This window comes from Erythrolamprus reginae, chromosome 1 (assembly GCF_031021105.1).
Source record: "Erythrolamprus reginae isolate rEryReg1 chromosome 1, rEryReg1.hap1, whole genome shotgun sequence".
Classification (NCBI taxonomy): Eukaryota; Metazoa; Chordata; class Lepidosauria; order Squamata; family Dipsadidae; genus Erythrolamprus; species Erythrolamprus reginae.
The window spans coordinates 231,907,872-231,931,307 of NC_091950.1; the positions used below are offsets into that span (position 1 = coordinate 231,907,872).

At 47.9% G+C, this 23,436-nt stretch overlaps 1 protein-coding gene across 11 annotated transcripts in view; it reads right to left on the reverse strand.

Annotated features, from left to right (window-relative positions):
* TFAP2B (transcription factor AP-2 beta) overlaps positions 1 to 21,137 on the reverse strand; it is a 70,530-nt gene extending 49,393 nt beyond the window's left edge. For 8 of the 11 annotated variants that reach the window (XR_011557356.1, XR_011557354.1, XR_011557358.1 and 5 more), the window contains exons 1-4: positions 21,025 to 21,137; positions 19,569 to 19,833; positions 14,705 to 15,163; positions 5,618 to 5,678 (exon numbers count right to left, since the gene is read on the reverse strand). Coding sequence is in view for 3 of the 11 variants with exons in the window: in XM_070732514.1 (XP_070588615.1) it covers positions 5,618 to 5,678; positions 14,705 to 15,163; positions 19,569 to 19,649 (601 nt within the window). In the remaining 8 variants the exon portion in view is untranslated. The remainder of the gene's footprint in view (positions 1 to 5,617; positions 5,679 to 14,704; positions 15,164 to 19,568; positions 19,834 to 21,024) is intronic. The other 3 variants (XR_011557355.1, XR_011557353.1, XR_011557352.1) reach the window with 3 other exon arrangements.
* Positions 21,138 to 23,436: the final 2,299 nt, after the last annotated feature.

The window sequence follows — 23,436 nt, forward strand, 5'->3', positions numbered from 1 at the left end:
CAACACCGATTGACAATCAATTTCACATGCTGTTGAGCACATTCAACTTTGAACAGAACAAAGTGTTCCATGAGAATCTTTCGTTCATTCAGATCTAGGATGTGTTATTTTTTTGAGCAGTATATTTTTACAATCCGACCAATCAGGTGTTTGCAGAGGGGGTGTCCCTCTGACCTTCCTGCCAATATGCTTAAAGCTCTGTCGGGAGAATTGGCAGCAGACTTATGGTTGGGGGTCACCACAACATGAGGAACTGTATTAAGGGGTGGCATTAGAAAGGTTGAGAACCACCGCCCTGGACTAAAGCAAGAGTGCCTGAGTTCACACACTAGATTCTAAACCACCAACTAAGTTTTTTTTTACAGGCTACCAAAACGGGATTTGCATATAAGCTGTTAAACCCAAGGAAACGTACACACACCTCTTTCCTCTTCAGGCAGGGGGAAGCTGCCCTAGAACCGCCCTCCCCCTTCCCCTCCCAAGTCAGCTTTGGCTCAGGGGGTTTGGGGGGCCCTCTTTCTGGGGACAGTCATTAGCCCCTCGCCGAGTCGCCCGTCTTAACGCGTTAGCGCCGAAGAGTTCCGAATGATTCTTTAATGTCTCGTTGGATTTCCAAGCCTGCTAATGTAGCGCATCCCTCTCATTATTACTTTATTGATTGCTCATTGACCAGCCTCCCTCCAAATCGTATTAACCCCCCTTCGCCACTTTAGATTAAGAGAAGGGGGGCGTCTTCCTCCCCCCGACGATAGAGCCATTCGCTCTTCTCATCCTCCTCCAGTCCGCTGGCCCAGGGATCGGATCAGGTGCTCTGCGGGGGGTTTTCCTGGCGGGGCCGCCCCGAGCCGAGGAGCCAAGCTCGCCGCCTGGTGCCTTAATAGCTCAAAGGGGGCTAATACAGAAAATGAGCCTTAAACGAGCTCTGGAGATCTCCAAATGAAAGCGCCGTTTATCACGCTGGCTACCTCCCCTCCGTTCGTTTGCACTCTCTACTGGGAACAACTCATTTCCCCTTAACTAAATTACTTCAGAAATGTCAAGGAAGCCCGAATCGTAAACATCACCAGGCCGGGAGGGGGCGTGGGATGTGTGTGTGTGTAACCGAGTGAGAGAGAGAGAGAGAGAGAGAATGAAAGGGCTGCGCAGCCGCGTCATATTGCATTTCAACCCGGCAGCGATGCAGAAAAGAGTCAACGAACCCACCTTTGTGTGTGTGTGTGAGAGAGAGAGAGAGAGAGAGAGAGAGAGAGAGAGCGAGAGCGAGAGAGAGAGCGAGAGAGCCCTAAGGACTCCACAAGACCAAAAGTCTTAAAGCACGGAAAAGCCAGTGCCGTTTAGCATGGGCTTATTAGGAAAGAGACCCTGTAGCTGAAGTGTCTGCTATTATGTTTGACAGAGTCGAGGCAGGAATAAACTTCTAGACAAGCTGAATTTTGGATGCCGCGGAAAAAGCCGATTTTTTTTTTAAAAAAAAAATTGAAGTAGAACGCAGAAAATTCTGCAGAAATTTCGATCCGGGTCGCCTGCTCTTCACCTGTAAGGCCATCTGTCAAGTGTCCTGCCGCATTTGGTGGCTGGGTTCACGCAATCTGGTCAACCCTGGTTTACAAACCGCATTGGCTAAACTAAAACCCAACGATGAAATGTTTTGGGAACCAAGTGACCATGCTGTTTATTGTGTGTGGCTTAGCAAATTGGGCAAACCGTGCAAAATAATTATTATTGCTGGTAGAAGATATTAGGATTGTGATTGGTTAAGTCCCCTAGCTGATTCTGGGCCAGTCACATTTTTCTCAGCTGTCTACCCCGCAGGGCTGTTGTGTGAGGCAAAATAGACCTTGCACTGGGCTCAGATAGAAGAGCACGCTAAATGAAAACAGTACAGTACTAAACACCGCCGCTGAGATTTGTTAACCGTGATTAATAGAGCGCTTTGTGCCGAGGCAGCCACGAGTTAGCTGTCTCTCTTGAAATGGGGCTATGCTTGGTGTATGGTGTAGAATGTAGTAGGAAAACTATTGTTGCTCCGATTACATGTTGCCATCTTGAATTTATACAGCTAACCGGATTAAAATCCAAGTAAAATTTTAATCTGGGAGGCAAGGGAAGAAGTGGCTAACTGAAGAGGAGGAAAGGAAGGGAGAAAAGGCGACTTGGGAGAGGAAAGAAAGCCAAACACATTCCGAGACCAAAGAAGCAATAAAAAATGGGAGATATGGCCATTGTTTGTGGAGGCCTCGGTGCTCATAAAAACAAGGCTCCAAGGGATGGGTTATTTGTATTAATAATTCATCCCTTGAACGTATCTTGGTCAGACGAATATTTTTGTGCTAGGAAAACCGGGAGAGATCTGGGTAACAGACAATTCAGCCGCATTTCCCAGGAACGGATGGGAGAGATAGAAGCCACGATAGAAGCTTCCTTGTAACAAACGCCCAACACAACGAACCATCTACTTTCCAAGGCATTTTAACCCAATGAGTCGTGCGAACTTGAACATGGTTAATTAATTGGACACCTTCCCGTTCAGTTAACTAAGTTAAAGTCCCACGATCCGAGATTTAGTGGACAATAGAGCCCGGTAGGTGGTATCTAGCGTCTGGACGAAGGAAGTTCTCAACCTAGCGAAGGAGGCACCCGTCCCAGGAGGTAGGTATTATAAAGAATAGTTAATTCATTTCAAGGCCAGGATAATAAACTTATTCACCTGGAAATTAAGCCCAGAGGCCTTCCGTGGAACAGATGTCCGATAAACACTCTATTCCCAGACTATTTATTCCAAAGCAAGCTCCACCAGGGCCATTTCTTCACTCGTGATTTACAGCCTTATCCACCCATCGCGGGGCCGACATAATAACGAAGGCAGGCTTCTGTGGCCACACCGATAGTTAGGGCGATTGGTATAAATCACTTCTAAGAAAAATGCCTCAAGGCCTATTTTTTTCCAATCCTAAACACCCTTAACCCTTTTGGGATGAAGATACTTCAGATTGCGCTTTCTGTCCAAGCAACAGTATCTAGGTTGGATTATTGAGTAGAAGGGCAGAAATCGGTTTCAGGCCGATTTCTGAAGGCTGTGATCAGCGTAGCAGGGAGCTGGTGACCTCACCGCTGGTTCTCCCCATTCTGCTTCTTGCTCAATTTCTCTCTCTCTCTCTCTCTTTTACTTAAGGGTCTGAGAAAATAATGGAGCTGCTTATGTCAAGCGTTCCTGAATTGGTGTATTTATTTTTCAAATTCTGCCTCAGCCATTCCAGAACGGCGCCTCTTATTAAGCAGCGTTCTAGAAACTCTCCTTCCTGGAACGGTAGTCTACGGTAGTCTTTTCGCCCTTCAGCGTGGGCGAAAAGACTACCGTAGATCCCAAATTAAGCCTAGGGGGGTCAACGGGAATCTTAGGACAAGTGGCCCATAGCAGAGCAAGTTGTCTGCGCCTGCGGGGACTTTGGGCCGGGCTAAACCCACCCGGATCCAAAGCCTCTGGAGCAGGGGTCTCCACCCTTGGATACCTGTGGGCTTCAACTGTGAGAACTCTGGGAGTTGAAGTCCACAAGTCTTAACAATGCCCAGGTTGGAGACCCCTGCTCTGAAGCATCCAAAGTCAGCCAGCAGATCAGGCAGACGCCCCACGCGGGAGATAAAAGTCGGGGTGGCGCAGTAGTTGGAGTGCAGCACTGCAGGCTACTACTTCTACCTGTAGTTCAGCAGTTCAAATCTCACCATGGGCTCAAGATTAACTCAGCCTCTCATCTTTCCAAGGTGGGTAAAAGAATCCGTTTTCCAGTGAGCGGCAAATAAATACAAGGAAGGAAGGAAGGAAGGAAGGAAGGAAGGAAGGAAGGAAGGAAGGAAGGAAGGAGGGAGGGAGGGAGGGACACACTGTTGGGGGCAATATGCTGATCATGTAAACAGCTTAGAGAGGGCTGTAAAAGCGCTATCAAGCGGCATATAAGTCTAAATGCCATTGCTATAAGACCAGGTCTTAAACTATACTCGTGGGTCGGAAGGGCGGGGGAAAGCGCTCCAACTGAACCAAACCCCGAGAGCTACTTGATTTGTTCTCAAACAAGTATTCCAGGGAAACTCCCATTAATTCGGATAAGGTTGTTCCTTATTGGGTCAGCACAGAGATAACAAGGAATGAGCTTCGCCGCTTCCCCTCCCCCCTTCTCGGGGAGACCAGTTGAATTTCGGTGCGCCTTCCTTTCCGCTGCTAACCCAAGCTCGCCCCTTCCCTCCTCCAGCGGGTTTGCGTAGGGAGGGGGCGTATCTCTCCCCGAGCCTGTCAAAGAAATTCAAAACGGGAAGGAGGAGGGGGTGGGTGGGTACGAAGCAGCTGCAATACGCCCAAAATGAGTTATTGTAATTACATTTAATTAGTTTAATTAGTTAATTATTTTGCTTACAGCTGTACAAGAGATTGCAAACATTTGTTAAGATCACGTTCCCTCCGCTAGAGTGGGGCGAAGCCGCACACTGACACTAAATCACGTATGCCTGTGTAGACAAATGGAGCGGCGCTACATTTTCCTCTTCCTTTTCCTCCTAAATAGAGGGGGCTCGGTCCCATCATTCTGACCCACAAGCATGGGCGGCTAAAAAAAAAATTCAACGTATAGCCAAGGAAGAACAACGCCCCCCCCCACCCCGTGCCTACTTATTCAGGAAAGGGAGTATCAGGGATGAACTCCAAGAGGTTCTGACAGGTTCTGGAGAACCGGTAGCGGAAAATTTGAGTAATTCGGAGACCCAGCGAATGCCACCTCTGGCTGGTCCCAGAGTGGCGTGGGAATGGAGATTTTGCAATATCTTTCCCCCAGGAGTGGGGACGGAATGGGGATCTTGCAGTATCCTTCCCCTATCACGCCCCCTAAGACATACCCACAGAACCGATAGTAAAAAATTGGATTTCGCCACTGGAGAGTAGCCTTACGGTACTCCCACGTGCAGCCTTCTGCTCTGGAGGTGGATCAAACCTTTTCTACCTAGATATAGGTGTATGGGAACACGAGAAGTGGAATCCCCATCCTTCCAATAAAACGTTTTTTGTGCATGCTAACCGCTCCCCCCCCCTTTCCCCCCTGGAGCTAAACTTAAACAACAGGGCAGATTTTCCTCCATCTTGGAAAAATCATCATGGAAGAATCAGATTCTGCTCATATTCACACGCAAGCCCTAAATATTGCCTGGAAAGAAACAAAACCAGCAAAAACCCCAAAAGCACCCTAGTCGAGAATTCGGTCTGCTGCATGTGGTGCTGAGCTAATTCCCACAACGGCGATGAGTAAAGAGGGAAAGTTATTTTCTAGAATTGGGCAAAAAGCTTCACACAAGCCGCGTGGGCAAGATTCCAGGCAATTGGCTACTTCGTTCATTATCTCTACTCACTGCTCCCGATTACAATACTTCAGAACGGTACCCGTTATGTTGCAAATATTAAATCAAATCAGGATCCCAGGGCTTTCCTTTCTGGACCCTGAAAAGCACACACTCCCATCCTCAAGGCTGCTGGGAAGAAAGCCCCCCATGAAACTGACTTCCAAGCAGGCCCGAAATTACATCTGTAAAGTGCCCACAAATACTCAACAAACTGCAACAATTGGAAAGTTGCCCATACCTTTTTTGATGACCGACTGGTCCAGCAAGTTCATGGCGCTGTTATTAGCATCTTCTACTGCCTAAGGGACACAAGGGGGGGAAAGAAGGGAAAAATCACTATTCAAATCACTATTCAAATTTCCAAATTGTTTCTTTTAGCAAAAGAACAAAGAGATGCACAGAACTGGACAAAGTCCCACATCATCTCAAATTCATTAATGAACCCTCATTATTTCCACGAAGAACAATTAATTGGGGAAATATACTTTTGCCACGTTAAAATGGTATGAAAATGAAGCTGCCTTTTCGTTGGGGCTTTAGAGATAATGATTTAAGAGCCCAGGTAACTCAGCCTTTATTCCCCGGAGCCTTACAATTTTGGCTTTAGTATGTGGGCAGCTGCAACTACACCTGCAACTAAACTTTTGACGGGGTGGGCGACAAGAAATTAGCGGTGGGTGCAAGTTTGCTGGGCAAGAAAACTCTTGCAGTTATAGCTGTTTATCCACTTCCCTTCTGACCTAGCTTTTATTGGAGTTCCTTGTGCTCAGTAGGGTTTGTCTCAGGAAAATAGGTGCAGAGTTTTGCTCTGGGAGAAAATAAACGAGGGACTCTTTGCATTCCTCCTTATAAAGATCCATAGCTTGTTATAGCTCTATTGCAGAATGTATGCGCTGAGTCTCTGATGGATGCTGGAAATGAATTTGGATCTTGAAATCAACCAAAATTAGCACAAACTTGCCCAATTCCCTCCAGTCCACCAACTTCAAGGATTACACAGTTCAGTATTTAACATGAGCGAGCATTTAAGTTTTTTTTTTCATTTAAAGCAACAAATAAAATGTTATTCCAAGAGTTATTTCAGCATCTTGAGTTTATTGCCACACTCCCTTTTGTGGGACAATTGAGTTTAATGGATGAGAAGAGAGGGTGAGGAAGAAGAAATGATAATGATATAGAAGGCAATGCAAAGAAAATGAATTGTGGCAGGTCTCAAATATACATTACTACACTGAGCCACACATAGTGGGAGTAAAGAGGTGATTTCAGCTTTTATTTATTTCTGTACAGTTGGACTCCATCCCTTCTGGAGTTTGAGAGGGGACAAAGAATAGATGGGATGGCAGTAACTGATTGTCATAATTATCATTCTCCCCATAGGGCAACTTTTACTTTTGGAGTCTCCTTACTACCTTGTGGCTGCTACCTGTGGACAAAGAAGCAAGAAGCCCTCAACATTTACAGGGAACTACCATGTATACAAAAAAAAAGGGAATTAAATCTCCAATGAGGCTTAATTTTAATATTTGTTTAGGTAACCCGAGCTTTGTTATTTACCAAAGGCTGATAAATTTGTATCTGGAATGCAAATCAAAGAATGGTAAACTCTGATAAATCGCTAGCCAGTAGGGATGAAAAACCCTTTTGGACATTGTAGCGGGGAGAGCAGCTTTAGAGTAAGGTGGCAAAAAATAAATAAATCACGAGCGACAGCATCTTTTCTGACCAATACGTTTCATTAGAGGTTATTAGCTTTCATGGCATGCCGCTCGCATTCACGCCCATGCCTTTTGGTGAAATGCTTTCAAACCTTTCGGGAGGGCATCGTTTTAGGGAGGTGTCCTTTCTATATTGGGCAGATGCAACGTTGCACCACGCTGTACTCTTTTGGGAACCAGTCCTATGGAAACTAGGCAATGGGCATATGCTCTTAAAATTCCCCTGAATGATAATTGCAGCTCCTTACACGTAGCAACTCGCAATGGAGCAGGGGATTCTCCCACCACCACCACCACCACCACCACAATCAATTAAGCCCCTCCAATTTGTATCAGAAACATTTTCTGCTACAACTGTATGAACCCAGCCAGCCTGAATCTGCCTCAGTTGATCAACCGAGATTCTAAATTTCTTAGGTTTTCTTTGTTTTCTCTACCATTAAATGGACAAATTAACCAGCCTATCCTGGCTCAGTGATAAAGAATAACAAATAGAAAAGCCCCATGTAACTAGAATATATCGTTCCCCACTTTCTTATAGATGGCAAGAACATGATCTGGTCACACCCTTTCTCTTTTGCTTCTCAGCCCAAGTTAAATATTAAGTTCCCTTAAGTTTACATAAATTTAGGCTGTTGTTTTATAAAAGTTATAGGCTGTCTGGCACTGCCCTTTATCTCAAAAATGGTTAATATATTTTAGATCAAGGCATTGTGTGCAGCCAACCATGGTAATTAATTCAGTGCATCCTAGAAATTCAGAAAATAGCGTTGGGTAAACTATTGTTCAATTAACCTTAAATGACTTGAGTAACCACAGTCCCATTTCAGAAGAGGACAGCTGAAATCCGAGGAATTAATTTCGTCTAAGGCCATAGGCTCATTCAGTTGTTCCAGAGCTTCAGAGAACATAAGAAAGCTTTGAGCAGGACTCCCAATAATTATGCACGATAGTCAAGGAAGAAGATTCAACATAGAACTGGAAACTGAAGTTATATCTATAAAATGAACCCACTCCAGAGTTTTGGGGTTGTAAGAGGCCAAGTGTGGTTCTAGGCACCTTGTGTCCTAAACCATGGCCCACATTTCTGACACTCCATTTGGCTGGCAGCCATCCAGTGAAGGGCTACCAAAAGTTTTACTACCACACTGTGGGCGTGGCTTATGCAGGACGCCCTGCATTTTCTTTCAACATCTTTCAGTGCAAATTGGGTGCTCTGGGGTGGAGCTCCATTTTCGCTACCCCACTGCGTTCCCCACCCCTGTCCGGGCAGCAGCCCACCCCTGCAGCCAATATTCCATTCCATTCAAGGTTTTCTGTACCATCCAGATCCAAGTCACTTATAATTTGGTCCTAAACCCTTTGACCTGGAAGCAGGAGGACAGATTGTATAGGCTAGAATTCCAAGCAGCCTTCCTCCAGCTCCAGGATCAAAGACTCATCCCCACCAGCTGGACATTTCACTGCCTTCATAGAGATTTTGAACATTTTAGTTTGTGGCTTTTCTTGGCAGTGGCACATTGGCATGACAGAACTAATGCGTCTTAAACTTCCTTCTTTCCATTGACGTAGCTACTCGTCACATGGGGTTCCATCCTACACCTAAACTCAGCCAGACCACCACATCCTATGATTCCCAGCCCCAGCATTCAGAGTGTGATAGGTGAACTGCATCAGTAATTTTTGCATCTGAAGGGCTATTAAATCTGGGGGCGTGGGGAACTTACCCACCACAACCTCTCAGCTGGGAGGAAGGTAGAAGCTCCCATCAAGTGATTAAAGATAAAGTATTGCCCTGCTCCATCCCCCCACCCCGCCATCCCTTTGATAGTTTCAGGTGAGCTTTTAGGAGTGTAAAAGGAGTTTCCACTTGCTCAGCAGTCCTACCCTGGCTCTCCGAAGACCCACAGTTGTCCAAACAAGATCCCACTTTCTTAATTGGTAGGTTTATTTTATGCCGGTAGTGTTTGAAGGAAGAGGATGGGTGTTCAACTATATGCGCCATTTCTTTCCAGGACAGAATGAAATGCGAATCTGCCAATCTGGCATTATTTTGGTTTCGCCATACTAACATTCAATTGTTTCTTGGTTGCTTAGTAGTACCCTATGACGATCATTAAGTGTTGTACCTCATACAGATGTATCTTTTCTTTTATGTACACTGAGAGCATATGCACCAAGACAAATTACTTGTGTGCCCAATCACACTTAGCCAATAAAGAATTCTATTCTATTCTATTCTATTCCTATTCTTCTATCTCCGCCAAGAAGGAAGAATTGCGGAGAGGAAAGGCGGATGAGTGGTGCTAACTTCGGACAAGGGTTCCCCAGGACCTCCGCTCCTTTCCGACTCCCCTCTCCACCCCACTCCACAGCGTGGTTGAGCTGTTGTAGTTAATGAGAAGAGTCTTGTCTGATTTTCTATCTAATTACGGCCGCCTGCTGGGTTTTTGTACAGGATATTCGCGCAGCACGCTGGCAGTTAATAGTCACAGAGAGAATCGTAAAGATTTAATTAGGACTGGGCGCGGACACGTGGAGAGAAGCATGCTCGTGCACGGATACCCGCCCACCTAACACAAACTGCCCCCCTCCCCACAAACCCCTCGCACTTTTAATCCTTGGGTTTCTTTTCATTGCGGGATTCACTTCCAGAATTCCTTTCCAGAGGCATTTTAACTCCCAGAATTCCCTGGGACTTTCCGGTTCGAGAAGATGGAAGCTGAAGTCCAAGCTGAAGTGGGCAGGTGGGTTGGGAAGATTCGGAATGTCTCGCCCGCCATAAAACTTTGTCTCTTCTGCTCCTGCTTCGGAGAGGCGGCAAGACAGAGGAGAAAGGGTTAGAGCGGAGAAGACCCAATTGAAGACATTTCTCCCCAGTCGACTGAATAAAATCAGGGTGAAGTGAGGGGGCGGAGGGAACTGAGCGCGTGGGGAGACGTCTCTAGCCCTTGGCTTCCTCTTGCAACGTTTGCTCGGAAGTCAGCATCTTGCATTGCCAAGGGATTCCTTTCCACATCGATTTGCAAAAGTGGGGTTGCAACCTGACGCACGCTGCTTGAGAGACACGTGCGTGAGAACGCTCCACCAAGGCGTTCTGTCAGAGGGGATTCCTGGGGCTACCCTTTCCCTTCTCCGGGCTTAAAGAGCGCGCGGTTGCAAAGAGCGTTTTGCTCGAGGCGCCATCCAATTGGGCGGCGGACCTGTCTCTGAAACAAAATTGACCCACAACGAGAGAAGCCGATAGGCGCGTTTGGTAAACTTGCAACACCATCTACTTGGGAAGCAACACGACTGAAAACTGGCGTGGTGAGTAAGCGTCCTGGTTTCCCTTTCATCTTCTTCCAGGTTAAAAAAAATTGCAACGGAAGTGATAAGCGATGCAAAACCAGTGCACGGCTCACACGGAATGGCGATGTGCACCTGAGAGAACGATCCGATGTTTCTAATAATCATCTCATGCAGGGGTTCCCAAACTCGGCAACTTTAATACTTGTGGACTTCAACTCCAGGAATTCTATGCTGGCTGGAGAATTCTGGGAATTGAAGTCCACAATCCTGAAAGTTGCCAAGTTTGAAGACCTCAGCTCTAATACACATTTACCTTAATCTCTCTCCCTCACACGCAGACGCGCTGTTATATAGACAGCACTCTGGGTGAGTGTAGAGCAAACTCGATGCCATAGATAACTTGACCTTCATATTTTAATTAAAGGCCAGCCAAAATTGCAAGCATCTCCCTGGCCTTCGCACGTGTGTATGTTGTAATGTTCCATCATCATGTTCTCCCTTCTAATTTTAATCTCCAAAGGAAATTATGAAATGCCAAGCTCCCGGTACAACCTTTTTTACCTAAAGGTATAGATATATTTTAAAAGCCCAATCCTGTATCTATGTAGAAATAAGTCACACTGAACTTCGAAGTGATTTATTATTATTATTATTATTATTTTGAAAGCCACAAGAATTCCTCCTAATTACCGAAACTGTTAACCATTCGCGGATTCCTGCCCAAGGAATTCTGCAACTCCCCGTAAAGAATCCAATTTAGAATGGACAGGTTGTAGTGGTATCTCTAGATGCAGCCAAATTCATCCGTTTAACTGATGGCACCTTCAAACCCATTAACGCCATTTTTTTTAATCGTGTAAAACAACTTAAAATCGGATTTCTTAAGGGGATCAACGGAATGTTTTAGACAATCTTGTTCTCCGCTCTTTCAACCATAGTTCCCTCTAAGCTGAGCAGTGAGCAATCGCTCACTTAAAAATCATCATCAACTCAGAGTTTTTCAAACCTGCCCAGAAGCCGAGAGGGAAAGAGCGAGAGGGAAAGAGCGCCGCCCAGTCCCGAAGGGACTGCCGCTCAGACACTATACTTTTCCGCCGACCCCCCAAAAAATTAGAGGGAACACTGCTTTCAACGGTGTTTTACCCTCACAGGCCAGTCATTTTCAGTAGAATCCAACTCCCATCGAACTGAGGAGATAGATCCCAGGCTATGATCTCAAACGGGGGTTAACTTTTCCCGAGATTACATGGCTTTTGAGCCGGTGAGCATGACTTAAATAGCTTCTTGCCACTACTTCTCACAGAGAAATCTAACGAGAGAGACAGAGAGACTGCTTGACCGGGGAGATGCGTGGAGGACCCAATCTTATTGACCCAAGACCCTCCCGGTCTTGATTACAGCAACCCACAGGCCCTGCTGGATCAACTTTCGGGGCAACTCTCTCCTCTCTGCCGCTCTAGGCAACTTTGGCTCAGAAGCCAGTAGCTTGGAACGCAATTAAATTCTCTTTAGAATAAGGCTGCCAAAGCTGGGGCTGCCCGTGGCCAGGGGCAGAAATCTACACATCCGAAGATCCGCCTTTCTTTCAGAAGAACAGGAAAATGATGGAGGGCGCTGGGTGCGTATCTCTCCTTAATCTCCCCTTCGCCCATGTCTGCTTGCCTGATTTCTTTTGGTCCCAGTCGGACACATTCCAATTCAGCCGACTTTAAGTGAAAGGTGTATTTTCTTTCTGCTTTCTTCCCCGAAGCCAAATAAAGAGGTGTATTATAATATATAATACGGGAGACACCCCAGGTTCTCCTTATCTCGACTCAGCTAAATTCTAAATAGACAGATACACGACTTTAGAAAGATGAAAAGAACTATTAGAAGGGAAAACAAGGAATCTAACTTAATCTGGCAAACTTCCTTGAACATGTAACATCTGGCACAGCCTGCCCTTTCTCTGCTTTTACTCCCCAAGGTGATCTCTAAGCGGGCGGGTTGGTTTTCCACGACCATTCCTGCTAAGGAGTTTCTTGTCAGCAAAGACATAGTTTCAGAATTTTTTATAAGAAGTGTATTTCGAAATTAAATTGCCTTCCTTTGCAAAGACCTAATCGGAAAGGTAAGGGAATACTTGGTTGTTATAATATCGATATCCTCGATTAGAGCCCTCCGGGACTCCAGGTTTGGGATAGAGAAAGGGGTAACTCTCTCCTCTCGAAGCGGACAGTCAGAGTCTTTTTCCAAGGCTTTTTTCGTACGATCTGGCTCAGTTCATTGCTGTTCATATTCGCTCTGGTGGGGAGAGAGAAGGCTCCGTTTTGCCTAATCCGAGGTTGGCCTTCGGGGGAAAAAGCTATTAACCCGGAGGAGTTTGCCTCCGGCAATAGCGCGTCGAAATCCGGAAAGGGTTAGCGGGGGAAAAGGCAGCAGAAAGCCACCCCGATTGCGAGGAAACGGTAAAACGCTTCGTGCTTCCTAGTTTCCCCACTTCTTATACAGTTTTCGCCATACTGTTTGCTTCTCTGCTTCTCACAGCTCCAGTTTTTGCTTTGGAAGGTTATTTACACGCACACACGCGCGCGCGCGCGCGCACACACACACACACACACACACATCCAAAAAATAAAGGGAACACTCAAAGAACACACCCTAGATCTGAATGAATGAAATATTCTCATTGAATACTTTGTTCTGTACAAAGTTGAATGTGCACAACAGCATGTGAAGTTGATTGTCGGTCAGTGTTGTTTCCTAAGTGAATAGTTTGATTTCACAGGTGTTTGATTGACTTGCAGTTATATTGTGTTGTTAAAGTGTTCCCTTTATTATTATTTTTTTAAGCAGTGTACAGACTATATACACACACAGCCCGCTACGGGCAATCAAAGCCCGGAGATGCACTGACTCCAGGGCATTCAGCCGGCGGAAAGCACACGAGAGAGAGAGGGAGGGAGAGAGGGAGAAAGGGAGAGGGACGGGGAGAGAGAGAGAGAGAGAGAGAGAGAGAGAGAGAGAGAGAGAGAGAGAGAGAGAGAGAGAGAGAGAGAGAGAGAGAGAGAGAGAGAGATATGCAGATGCCTTCAGGGTCCGGTTTGAAGGCCAGAATCCATCAAACCTCAGTAGCTAAGAGGCCGGCACACAATATAAGCTGAAGGCGACACACTTTCCCCTTCCCCACCACCAAAAGACACCGCGTTAACCCTGCCAGCTTCTTGGGTCAGGTTAACCCGTCAAGTTGTTTAGCCTTGTTTATCTAAATTGGAAAGGAGGAAAGCCGGAGGAAAACCGAGCCAGCCCCAAACTGGCCTAGAATGTACTAAATCTTCCTGCCCAGCTTTTTCCCTCCAAGGCCCGGAGCCAGCCTTTAGAAGGATAGGGGAGAATAGCGTGGTAGGCAGAGGTGGGCTGCTAAGGGGAGGACGGTGAGGTGTGCTCGCCTCGCTAGCACTCAGAACCACGGGGGCGAGCACACCTCACCGTCCCCCCTTAGCAGCCCACCTCTGGCTGCTTCTAACTTAGAAACGAGTTCCTCGTGGGAAGCGTCACCGGACCAGGCCTTCTACTGTTTGGGCAGAAACTTTTGCCGCCACTGGCTGGGGTCCGGGTCTGTAACCAGGCGGCGCAGCAGTTCCAGTGGAACCCAGCCGCGCCTCCGGGGACCGGTCGCCTCACCAAGGCGGCGGATTGGCCCTCTTGCAAAGGCCCGGCCAGCTCCGGATACTGGCCCGTCCAAAGTTGCTTGGGTGGCAGAAGAGCCCTTTTAAATCACTTGGCCGGAGGGATGGCTCATGGCTTATTTAACCCAGCTTGCAACTGGTTATCGGGATGGTTTTCTATTCTTTTTTTAAAAAAGAAAATATAATCTTTATTGAAGATAAATAGGGGAGCAAAAGGACTATGCAAATATCGGTACCATTGTATACTGCTCAAAAAAAGGGGAACACTTTAAACAACATAATGTAACTCCAAGTCAATCAAACTTCTGTGAAATCAAACTGTCCACTTAGGAAGCAACACTGATTGACAATCAATTTCACTTGCTCTTGTGTACATTCAACTTTTTTTAGAATAAAGTGTTCAAGGAGAATATTTCATTCATTCAGATCTAGGATGCGTTATTTGAGCGTTCCCTTTATTTTTTTTGAGCAGCGTATCTGAGTTTTGAGTATATAGTTATAAGTCAAAATACACAGGGATGGCTTTTTAGCCTCAAGGCTCCCGGGGTCCCAAGAAACTATGATCCCTCCACCCTCCACAAGCCTTAGCCGGTTCCGGAGCGCCACTTCCAACGCCTCAGGCCGCCCCCCCCCCTCACGAGGACTTACCTGCACATCCTCCATGCCGGGATGCCCGATGCCGTGGAGGGAAAGCGCGTCGCCCATGCCGGAATCCAGGCCATGGTGGGCCGAATGGAGAAGGACGTCCGGCCGCCGGACGGAGTGGTAGTCCCGTCGCGGGTCGAGGCCCGAGAGCTGCGGCAACGAAGCCCGCGGCTGGGGCAGCAGCGAGCCGGCCTCGGAGCCCACTTCTTGCCTCTGCCGCTGGCCCCAGGGGTGCTGCTGGGGCTGGTGCAGCGGGTTCAGGGCGTAGGGGTCGTTGACGTGGGAGTAAGGGTCCTGGCTCTGGTGGTAAGGAAGAGGCTGGTAGGGCGGCGGGAAGTAGGGCGGCTGGAAGTCCGAGGAGGGGGTGTGAGAGAGCGGAGGGGCGCTGGAGTAGGGGCCTTGCGAGACCGACCCCAGCTGGGACAGCCGGGAACTGTGGCTGGGGACCCCATCGTGCCGGTCCTGGAAGGAGCAGTTCAGGCCCCAGACAGAGGTGCAAACAAAAGAAGCAGAGAGAAAGAGAAAGAGGCGTTTTAAAAAGTCGTCCGGTGTGGTTTTTAGAACAACAGCCACAGCAACACCCACGCTAAAGGGCTCCTATTTCTCCCAATGTAGTGACGCTGATGGTCGCCATGTGCCACCCTAGGAATCAGTGTAAATATTTCCCTGGAAATAATAACTGTTTGTTTCTTATCTTCTCCCCATACGTTCAACTAAATGGGCTTTTAAAGCCCAACGCTCAAGGAGATAATGAGCATGAGGTTGAGGAGGAATAATAATAATAATAATAATAATAATAATAATAATAATAATAATAATAATAATAATAATAATAATAATAATAATAATAATAATTCAGTTCACTCAAAAGGCTTACTAATAGTTTACTCAAAAGGCTTAAATTGCACCAGGAAGAACCTTGATGACAATAACAATAACAACAATATAGTGCTGCTTGAGCAAACTGATAGCATCACGTATAAATATGAACGTATATAAAACCACCAATTGCTTCAGGGGGAAACAAAAACTTTAAAACGTGAGAAAAAATCAACAAAGGGGGCCACGCGCTCAGGTTTGGGATGGCAGGACGTTTGACTCGAAGGCTATAATTCTAAGGGCAGGAAGATATAATTTCTCAAAGAAACACCAACTTCAAAAAGAAAAAGGAAATGGTCGCATGGACAAATAAGTCTGTTTCTGGTCGGAAATAAGCGTATTGGTTTTGGACTCTTTACAACTCTCCCCCAAATTACGTTTGTCTCTGATAGAAAAAAAATTACTAGAGGACTATCATCAAAAGAGTATATATTAACAGTTATCCCTAACGACTTGGGGGAAAAAATTAAAATGTCAAAAGAATATTCTTAAAACGCTGATATATACTACCGGTATAACTGAAACAAAGCTGCAATTTTTGACATCCCCCTAACACCACCACCACCCCGAAAATGTATCTCATTTTCTTAACAGCAATACCCCCTTCCTTCCCTTAAAAAGTTTCCCCTCCCTGATCGCCCCCTCCCCATTCCCAGTCCAAATGAAGAACAACACAATGCAAAATGGAGAAGCAGCTGCAAGCGTCTTCCAATTATTGTGCTAAATTATCAAACCAAAGGCGTTGAGAGAGAGAGAGAGAAAGAGAGAGAGAGAGAATGAGAGAGGGTCTAGAGGCAAGGCGCCGAAGGGCAAAGAGAACAAGGGCAATTTTAAAATCATAACACAGACCCAACTCACCATAGCGGAATAGGTGTGGACTAACATCTGGAAATTTGTTTTAAAAATCTTGAAGCAGGTAAAAAAATAAAATAGCAGTAGAATACTACTACTACTGATAATAAATTAATAATAGTCCTAGTAACAAGGAGAGGGGCGGAATCAAGAAAGCCTGCAAAGACCCTTGGAGCACCCAGGAGAACAGCTGGAGGTATTGCCGAGTCTATCCATCAAACCCAAAATTTGGAGGAAAATATGTACGGAGAGAGGTCTGCGGTGGGCGAAGAGCGTCCTCCTCGTGTTGGGCCCCCCTCCTCCTCCCCGCCCGTAGCGCTTCCAAAAGCAATCCTCTTCAACCCAAGGCAAGCCTCAGACTGCTCCAGCGCCCCTCTCTCCTTCCCCTTCCCTTACGCCGCCTCATAATAATTGATATTCATGACTATTAATATTACACGACTACTTTAAAGGGAGAATGCAAGACCAAATGGAGCGTGAAGGCTTTGCCAGGCAGCTCGAGAGCTCCCCTCGTATTGTAAATGACGTTCATTCAGTGGAGAATTACTAGATGTAATCAGACGAGGGGGCTGGCGGAGGCAGAGCTGGGGGAGAGCGAGAGGGAAGGGACAAAAAAAAAGTTGAGCGGGCAAAGAGGCAGAACTTCTATTAATTTGAACAGGGGAAGAGGTGTAAACGAGGCACTCCTGATCTGAAGCAAGGAAACGATCTGGAGCAACGCTAGAGGCCAAAAGAAAGGAGGGAGAAAATCATATTTCCCTTCTCTCTCTTCCCTCCCCCCCCCGGTTTTTTAAAAAAAATTGAATTATAGATTCCAAATACGAAGGGAAATCGATTGCCCTCGGTGCTTTTGTTCTGATTTTTAAAGCAAATAAGAGCTGCTCCAATCTTGTCATTTAAAAAAGAAACATTTAAAGGCAGTCAAAGCGATTTGTTTACAGAAGCAATTAAGTTTATGAAAAAAGAAGAAGAAGAAAGGGAAAGGGAACTCAACCGAACTCTGCTACACACTGGCGAAGTTTTTGCAACGGGCTGCCCAAAGCCAGCCGACCGCGTGTGTGCGGCCGCCAAAGATACATTTACTTTGCCCCGGGCTGCTGCTGTGCCAAAAAAAGGCGCCCAGCAGTCACCTGGGCAGAATGTGTTCGCAAGGATTTCAAAGAAAAACCAGATTTATAGTTCTCTCGAAATGCCAGAGGCGACAGAAAACCTTTCCCACGTTACAAGAGCTGCTGTCTTACTCTGATGTAACCCGCACCAGTTTAAAGTTCAACCGAACGCTGTTTCCTGAAACGCTTTCTCGACGGGCAAAGCCCCAAGTCAGTTTCAGGAGAAACTCAAGACTTCCGAAAAATTACGATTGCTTTGCCATTATTTCACCTTGCATTTTAAAGCTTGGCTGATTTGATGCAGGCAAAGAAAGCGGAAGGATTTCCCTACACGAGGGTGGGTGGGCGCAAACTACACAGGCATACCTGTCTTAAAGAGTAAATTAATGGCATAGTTAGAAAACTGTAAAGAGAGCAGTTTTAGAGTTCGGGTTCGGGTAATTTCGGCCCCCTTTCTAGAATTTGCAAGGACCTTTTCGATCCATCCCTAAGACAATTCCAACATTATTCGGGTGAGGAAACAAAACCAGAAGTCGACCCAAACGAAACACTTAGAAGCCCCTCGCAAAGCCAGCTGAAGGATCTATCATTTGATCTCGAAGTGTGGCAGAAACTGTAGAGGCCGAAAGAATCTTTGCCTCGCTGGCTCAACCTTCCCTCCGGGAGAGACGCAGCTCACTATAAACCTTGAGTTTAAGGGAGTCGGTGGGAAGAGGAGAAGACCACAGAGAGCGGTGGGGAGGGCAGAGAAGTCTGCGGGGTGGGGGGGCAATGATCCCGGCGCTCCGTTGATCCCTGTCCTGAAGGGATCAAGATTTGGAAATCTTGGGAGAGCTGTCTCGGGACTGCAAAGCAAGGGGCGCGAGTGCCGCTGCCTAAGCGCCTTGGAGGGAGACGTGGCGAGGCAGGCTCACTTCTCCCACAAGTTTAAAGCTTTCCAATATTAACTGGTCGGGGCAAAGCCGGCGGCAAGACCGTGCGGGTTCAATTCAGAAAGAAACGGTCAACTGAACCGGGCCGGGGGAGACTCGAATCCTCCGGTTGCCTCGGGCGCCAGGTTTTCTCCAAGGGTGTCAAGAAAAGGGTCTAGGAAAGAAAAAACAAAACCCGAAACTATCCAAAATCCAAACGTTGGAAATTAAGAAGGAAAAAAACTCTCTTTTCAACAGCCCGGAATAGACGTTTACAATCTACGGCGTGGGCAACCTAAGCGCTTATAATAGGGCAAAATGGATTTATTTCAAGGCAAGGGCAAATGGGAACTAGATGGCAAGGCTTTGCCCGCTTCGCTTCGGAGAAAGCCGGATTAAAAGCTCCTGGCCATTTAAGGCGAGCGGTTCGAGAAAAGAGAAGCCCAAAGGTGGGAAATAATCGAGCCGGCTCTCTCTCCGTCTCTCGGGGAAGGGAGCGGAAGACGGCTGCGAACTAAGCCGAGGGTAAAAGAGCCGAGGTCGCAGTTGAAGGGCTCTTCTCTGGCGGGCTGGGGGTCTCCGGCGCACGCCTGGACTTGTGCCTTTCCGCCCTGCCTCACAAAAGAAAAAAAAAAGCCAGCCGAGCAAAAGCGAGTCCCTCCGGTTCCGCAGGAAGGAAGCTGCCTCGGTGGGAAATATATATACTGTATACCGAAAATGAAGGGTTGGCTGCGATCTAATCGAATTCCGGTGGAGCTAAAAGCGAGCGCGGCGCGCCAGGGAATCAAATCCCTGCTTTACCTGCCATCCTCGTTCGTTTCTTGAGAGGGAGAAGCAAAAGAGAAAAAAAAAAACCCCGAGAAAGTCAAAGTTCCTCTTTGGATCTAAAGCGCTGGTTAAAGGAAGCCTCCGAAATCCTTTCCTGCTTTTCCCCCCACCTCACCCACCCACCGGCCCGTTTCCCTTTTCGCCTCCACGAGGCAGGCAAACTGTTTGCCCGGCTCGCCTCCGACCCCTCTCTTGGTTCGCCTTCTCCCCGAGATCTCCGCGCCTGCCCGCTTCCCTTTAAAAATCTCCTTTCGCCCCGCCAAGGGTGCCTCTTGGCTCCCCACTAACCTCGTAGATGTCTTCGTATTTCACATTTTCCACCAGTTTCCAGAGCATGATGGCGGGCTGTCCTCTAGGAGGTGAGTGCATTCATGTGAAGAGCAGATGTCTGGATTCTCAGGACTTCTCTGTCTGTAATGATCCATCTATAATTGGAAATGGGGGACAGACACCAAATCCGACGTTCCTCTCCCATCGCAACTTATATCTGTTGTCGGAAACAATAGGCTGGAGAAGGAAGCCTCAGACAGAGAGGGGAAACCATCATTCCCATCTGTGGAGTTTATTTAGAACACATAGGCATATTGAACACACATAGATTATGCATATAATTACTCACCCACCCTTGACACGGCTATATGTTCATACACACACACACACATACACGCGCTCACGCGGGCAAGTTATGAGAAAGAACATTATTTCTGTTAAGGTAAACACCCCGATTGGCGCAATACGTTTTGCGCACATGGACATACATGTAAAGGACCCACTCGAGGAAAGGAGCGAACGGGGACCCCAATTTTCTGACCGCCAGGAGTGTGCATTGCACACATTTTTACTCCTACCGATCAATTTGTTTATGCGGTATGATCCAGGCGCTCTTTCAAGTCATTTAAAGATATAAATTAATATTATCTGTAATATCCCCCCCCCCGATTTAATGGGTGTGAAATTTACAACTAAAGCACACGCTCGCACACCTAGGCACATACAACACAGAATTATTTGGTGATGTAAATAGACATTTTCCTCCTTCTGGGTGAGGTGAGAGAGAAAAACAAAGGGGAATTTTATAAAATCTGATTCACTGAAAAAAGCAAAGGCAAGGGGCAGTGACGGCCACAGAGGCGAGAACGCTGCTTAAGTTTACACCCCGCGTCCTTTCATTTCAGACAATTGACTCTCTTTTCTCCAAAGACTAGGGACCATCCCACTCCGGCCGTATTTAACCCAGGGGAAGCTTAATTTCAAAGATCCCCTCTCGTGAAGCGGTTTTTCTCTTTGTTTTATTTTGTTTCCACACTTGCCTGGTTTTTAGTTTTTTGGGGTGAGCGGTCTTTCAACGAACTGCACGTTTTAAAACGAGTCCCATCTCAGCGAGACAAGCTGGTAAGCTTTCTGCCCTTGCGGAGCGAAAACGGGGACCCTGGGCTGGGTCGGTGTGCGGAAACGGGCCTTTTCAGAGAGACTTTTTCGAAGGGGGTCTGCGAATTTCGCGAAGCCTCCAAAGTGACTTAGGAGCAGAATGAGCTGCCTGAAAAACGCGCCCTTTCTAGATGTCTTTACAAGAATGGGGGAGCCACCGAGTCTTCGCCTCCTAGGACTGGGGAAAGGGGCGAGCTGCTCAGCGAAGAGTCCGGGGGTCCTCGCCCACCCCCAATAACGGTGAGAAATCCAACTTTTTCCCCCTCTCTCTCCCTCTTCCGGCCCCCCTCCCGGTGCCCGTAACCTCAGAATGCACCTTTCCAGCAGGGGCTGTCGGAAAGGGCAGGAGGAGGGAGCAGGTCGGACGCTCTCGCAGCCAGCAGGTAGCTGGGAGAAGAGGAGCAAGGCAGGTTGGCCTTTGCACGGAAGTGATGAAAGCTGGGAAGAGGGAGCCGCGGCAGCAAAGCTTGTCGTCTTATAAGCGGATCTGGGCGGGGGGAGGAGGAGGAGTGGGAGGAAGAGGCGGCGGCGTTAGGACGGGAGAGGCGCAGCGCTGAATACACCGTGCACTGCTATGGGGGTGGTGGAGAGAGGGATAGAGAGAGGGGGGAGTAGAGCGAGGGAGAGAGAGGGAGAGAGAAGGAGAGAGAGGGAGAAAGGGGGAGAGGGAGGGAGAGGGGATAGAGAGGGAGGGAGAGGAAAAGGGAGAGCGAAAGTGTGTGTGAGAGAGGGAGATAGAGAGAGTGAGTGAGAGAGAATGAAATAGAGAGAGAGGACGATTTCAGGCTTCCAAGCATATCGGAATGCGCATTTCCGCAAAGCTGCCAGTATTACAATAAGCGAAAATCTTCACCCCGAGCTCCAGGCCCGGGTTCTGGCCGCTTCAGTTCCTACTTACTGGAGATTTAACGCCCACCCCCCAAAATAAGTGTGACTCGCTCCTCGGCGCCGGGAATGGGTTCCCCTGTTTCCGAGCTAAGGATCGCCACCTTGCCAGCGGGCAGAGGATAAACTGGGAAAGGATTTGGGCACCCCGCATCCTTCCCACTCCACCTCCCTCCTCTTTCTCCACCCGGTTCCGATTCGTTTAACGCGGCTTCTTCCTCCGGTTGCGACGGGCAGCCACCGATCCCTTTGGGAGAGGGAGGGAGAGAGGGGGGGAGGAAGCGACCCCCGTTTTCCTGGCGGCGGTGGGGACAGGCCGGTCTTGCTGGGGAAAATCCACGTACATTAAAAAGATTTTTTTTAAAAATACTACAAAGAGTAAACCGGATTTGTAAGCTTATTGGCAGGTCGGCCAACAATAGACATTCTTGTCTTCCTTTACACGAAAACTCTGCCCCGGAGGTGCTAAACTTAAAGCGTGCGAGCTTCTGGCTTCCAGCCTTCCTCTAGGGGCGCGTGGGGAGGGTTGGGAGGGAGGAAGCCCAATTGGCACTGAAGCAGACAGTTAGTAGTTAGTAGGTCGAACCTCCCCTGCAGCTCAACTAGACGCGCAGTGCGGTCGAATGGGAAATGGGAGCGTTTAAGGCTATCGGCACGGCGGGATGGGGAGAAAAAAACCACCCACCCACACCACAGTCTTAATTTAGAAATGCCTTCTGATTCCTCGCCCGGATCAGCCTGCAATCTTGGGAATAAATAAGCCTCCAAAGAATTGGGGGCTCCCTTCGGAAGGAGCGCGGGGGAAGATTGCTCTTGGGCGATGTTTTTTATATACTGGACGCAGGTAACGATTGCAATTCGCCTCCAGGGTGGTTCCAGCTGAATTGGCGGCCGGACGGGGCCCGGGAAAACGGTTTGCGCCATCCAATTCAGCATGGAGACCCCGGGGAAATGGGTCTCCCCGCGAATGGTTTCTCCAGGTATGGGTGTGTGTGTGTGAGGTGGGCTGCTAAGGGGGGGACAGTGACGTGTGCTCGCCCCGTGGCTCTGAGTGGTGGCGGAGTCCAGCGCAATTCTGCTACTGCACCTGGGCGCACCTGCGTGTCCACGCGCGATTTCGCTCCCTGCCCAAGTGCAGTAGCAGAATTGCGCTGGACTAGCACTCAAAGCCACGGGGGCGAGCACACCTCACCTTAGCAGCCCACCTCTGGGGGGGGGGCAATAAAAGCTGGGATTTAAACGCATGAAGAACCGCCTTCCTTTTTTGGGGACTTCTGCGGCGCTGTCTAATTCCAACGCGCGACCTCTTAAAACGCGGGGGAAGGCGTGGGGAATAGGCCAATTTACACAGTTGAGGGCAAATTTTAGCCGCGTTAGGTTTAAGGCGTCGAGGAGAACTTGGCCCGGGAGAAAAATGACAGTGGGGGACGGACCTGCCTCTCTTTCTTGGGGTACAGCAGATCTTTGGATCCCTATTAATGGGAAGCTGGAGTGTGAAACGAGAGGCGGGAAGGGGGTGGAGTGGGGAAGAGAGGGAGACCTGGAATTCAACAGGACAACAGCGCCCTCTATGGGCTCTTGCAAGCTGCAAACAGTCGAAATCAACCTTTCGGTGTGGTGTGTGTACGTAGGGGGGCAATGGGAGCGGGAGGGCTATGCATGTTGGGCTTCAGCTCCTTGGGGAACAGGCGAGATATAAATCTGCCAAAGAAAGAATATAATTCTGCTGCGATTCGAGCGTCAGCCACGGATGGGGCTGAAGAACACTCGTGTATTGCAAATCAATAGCAATAGCATTTAGATTTATATACCGCTTCGTAATGTTTTTACAGCCCTCTCTAAG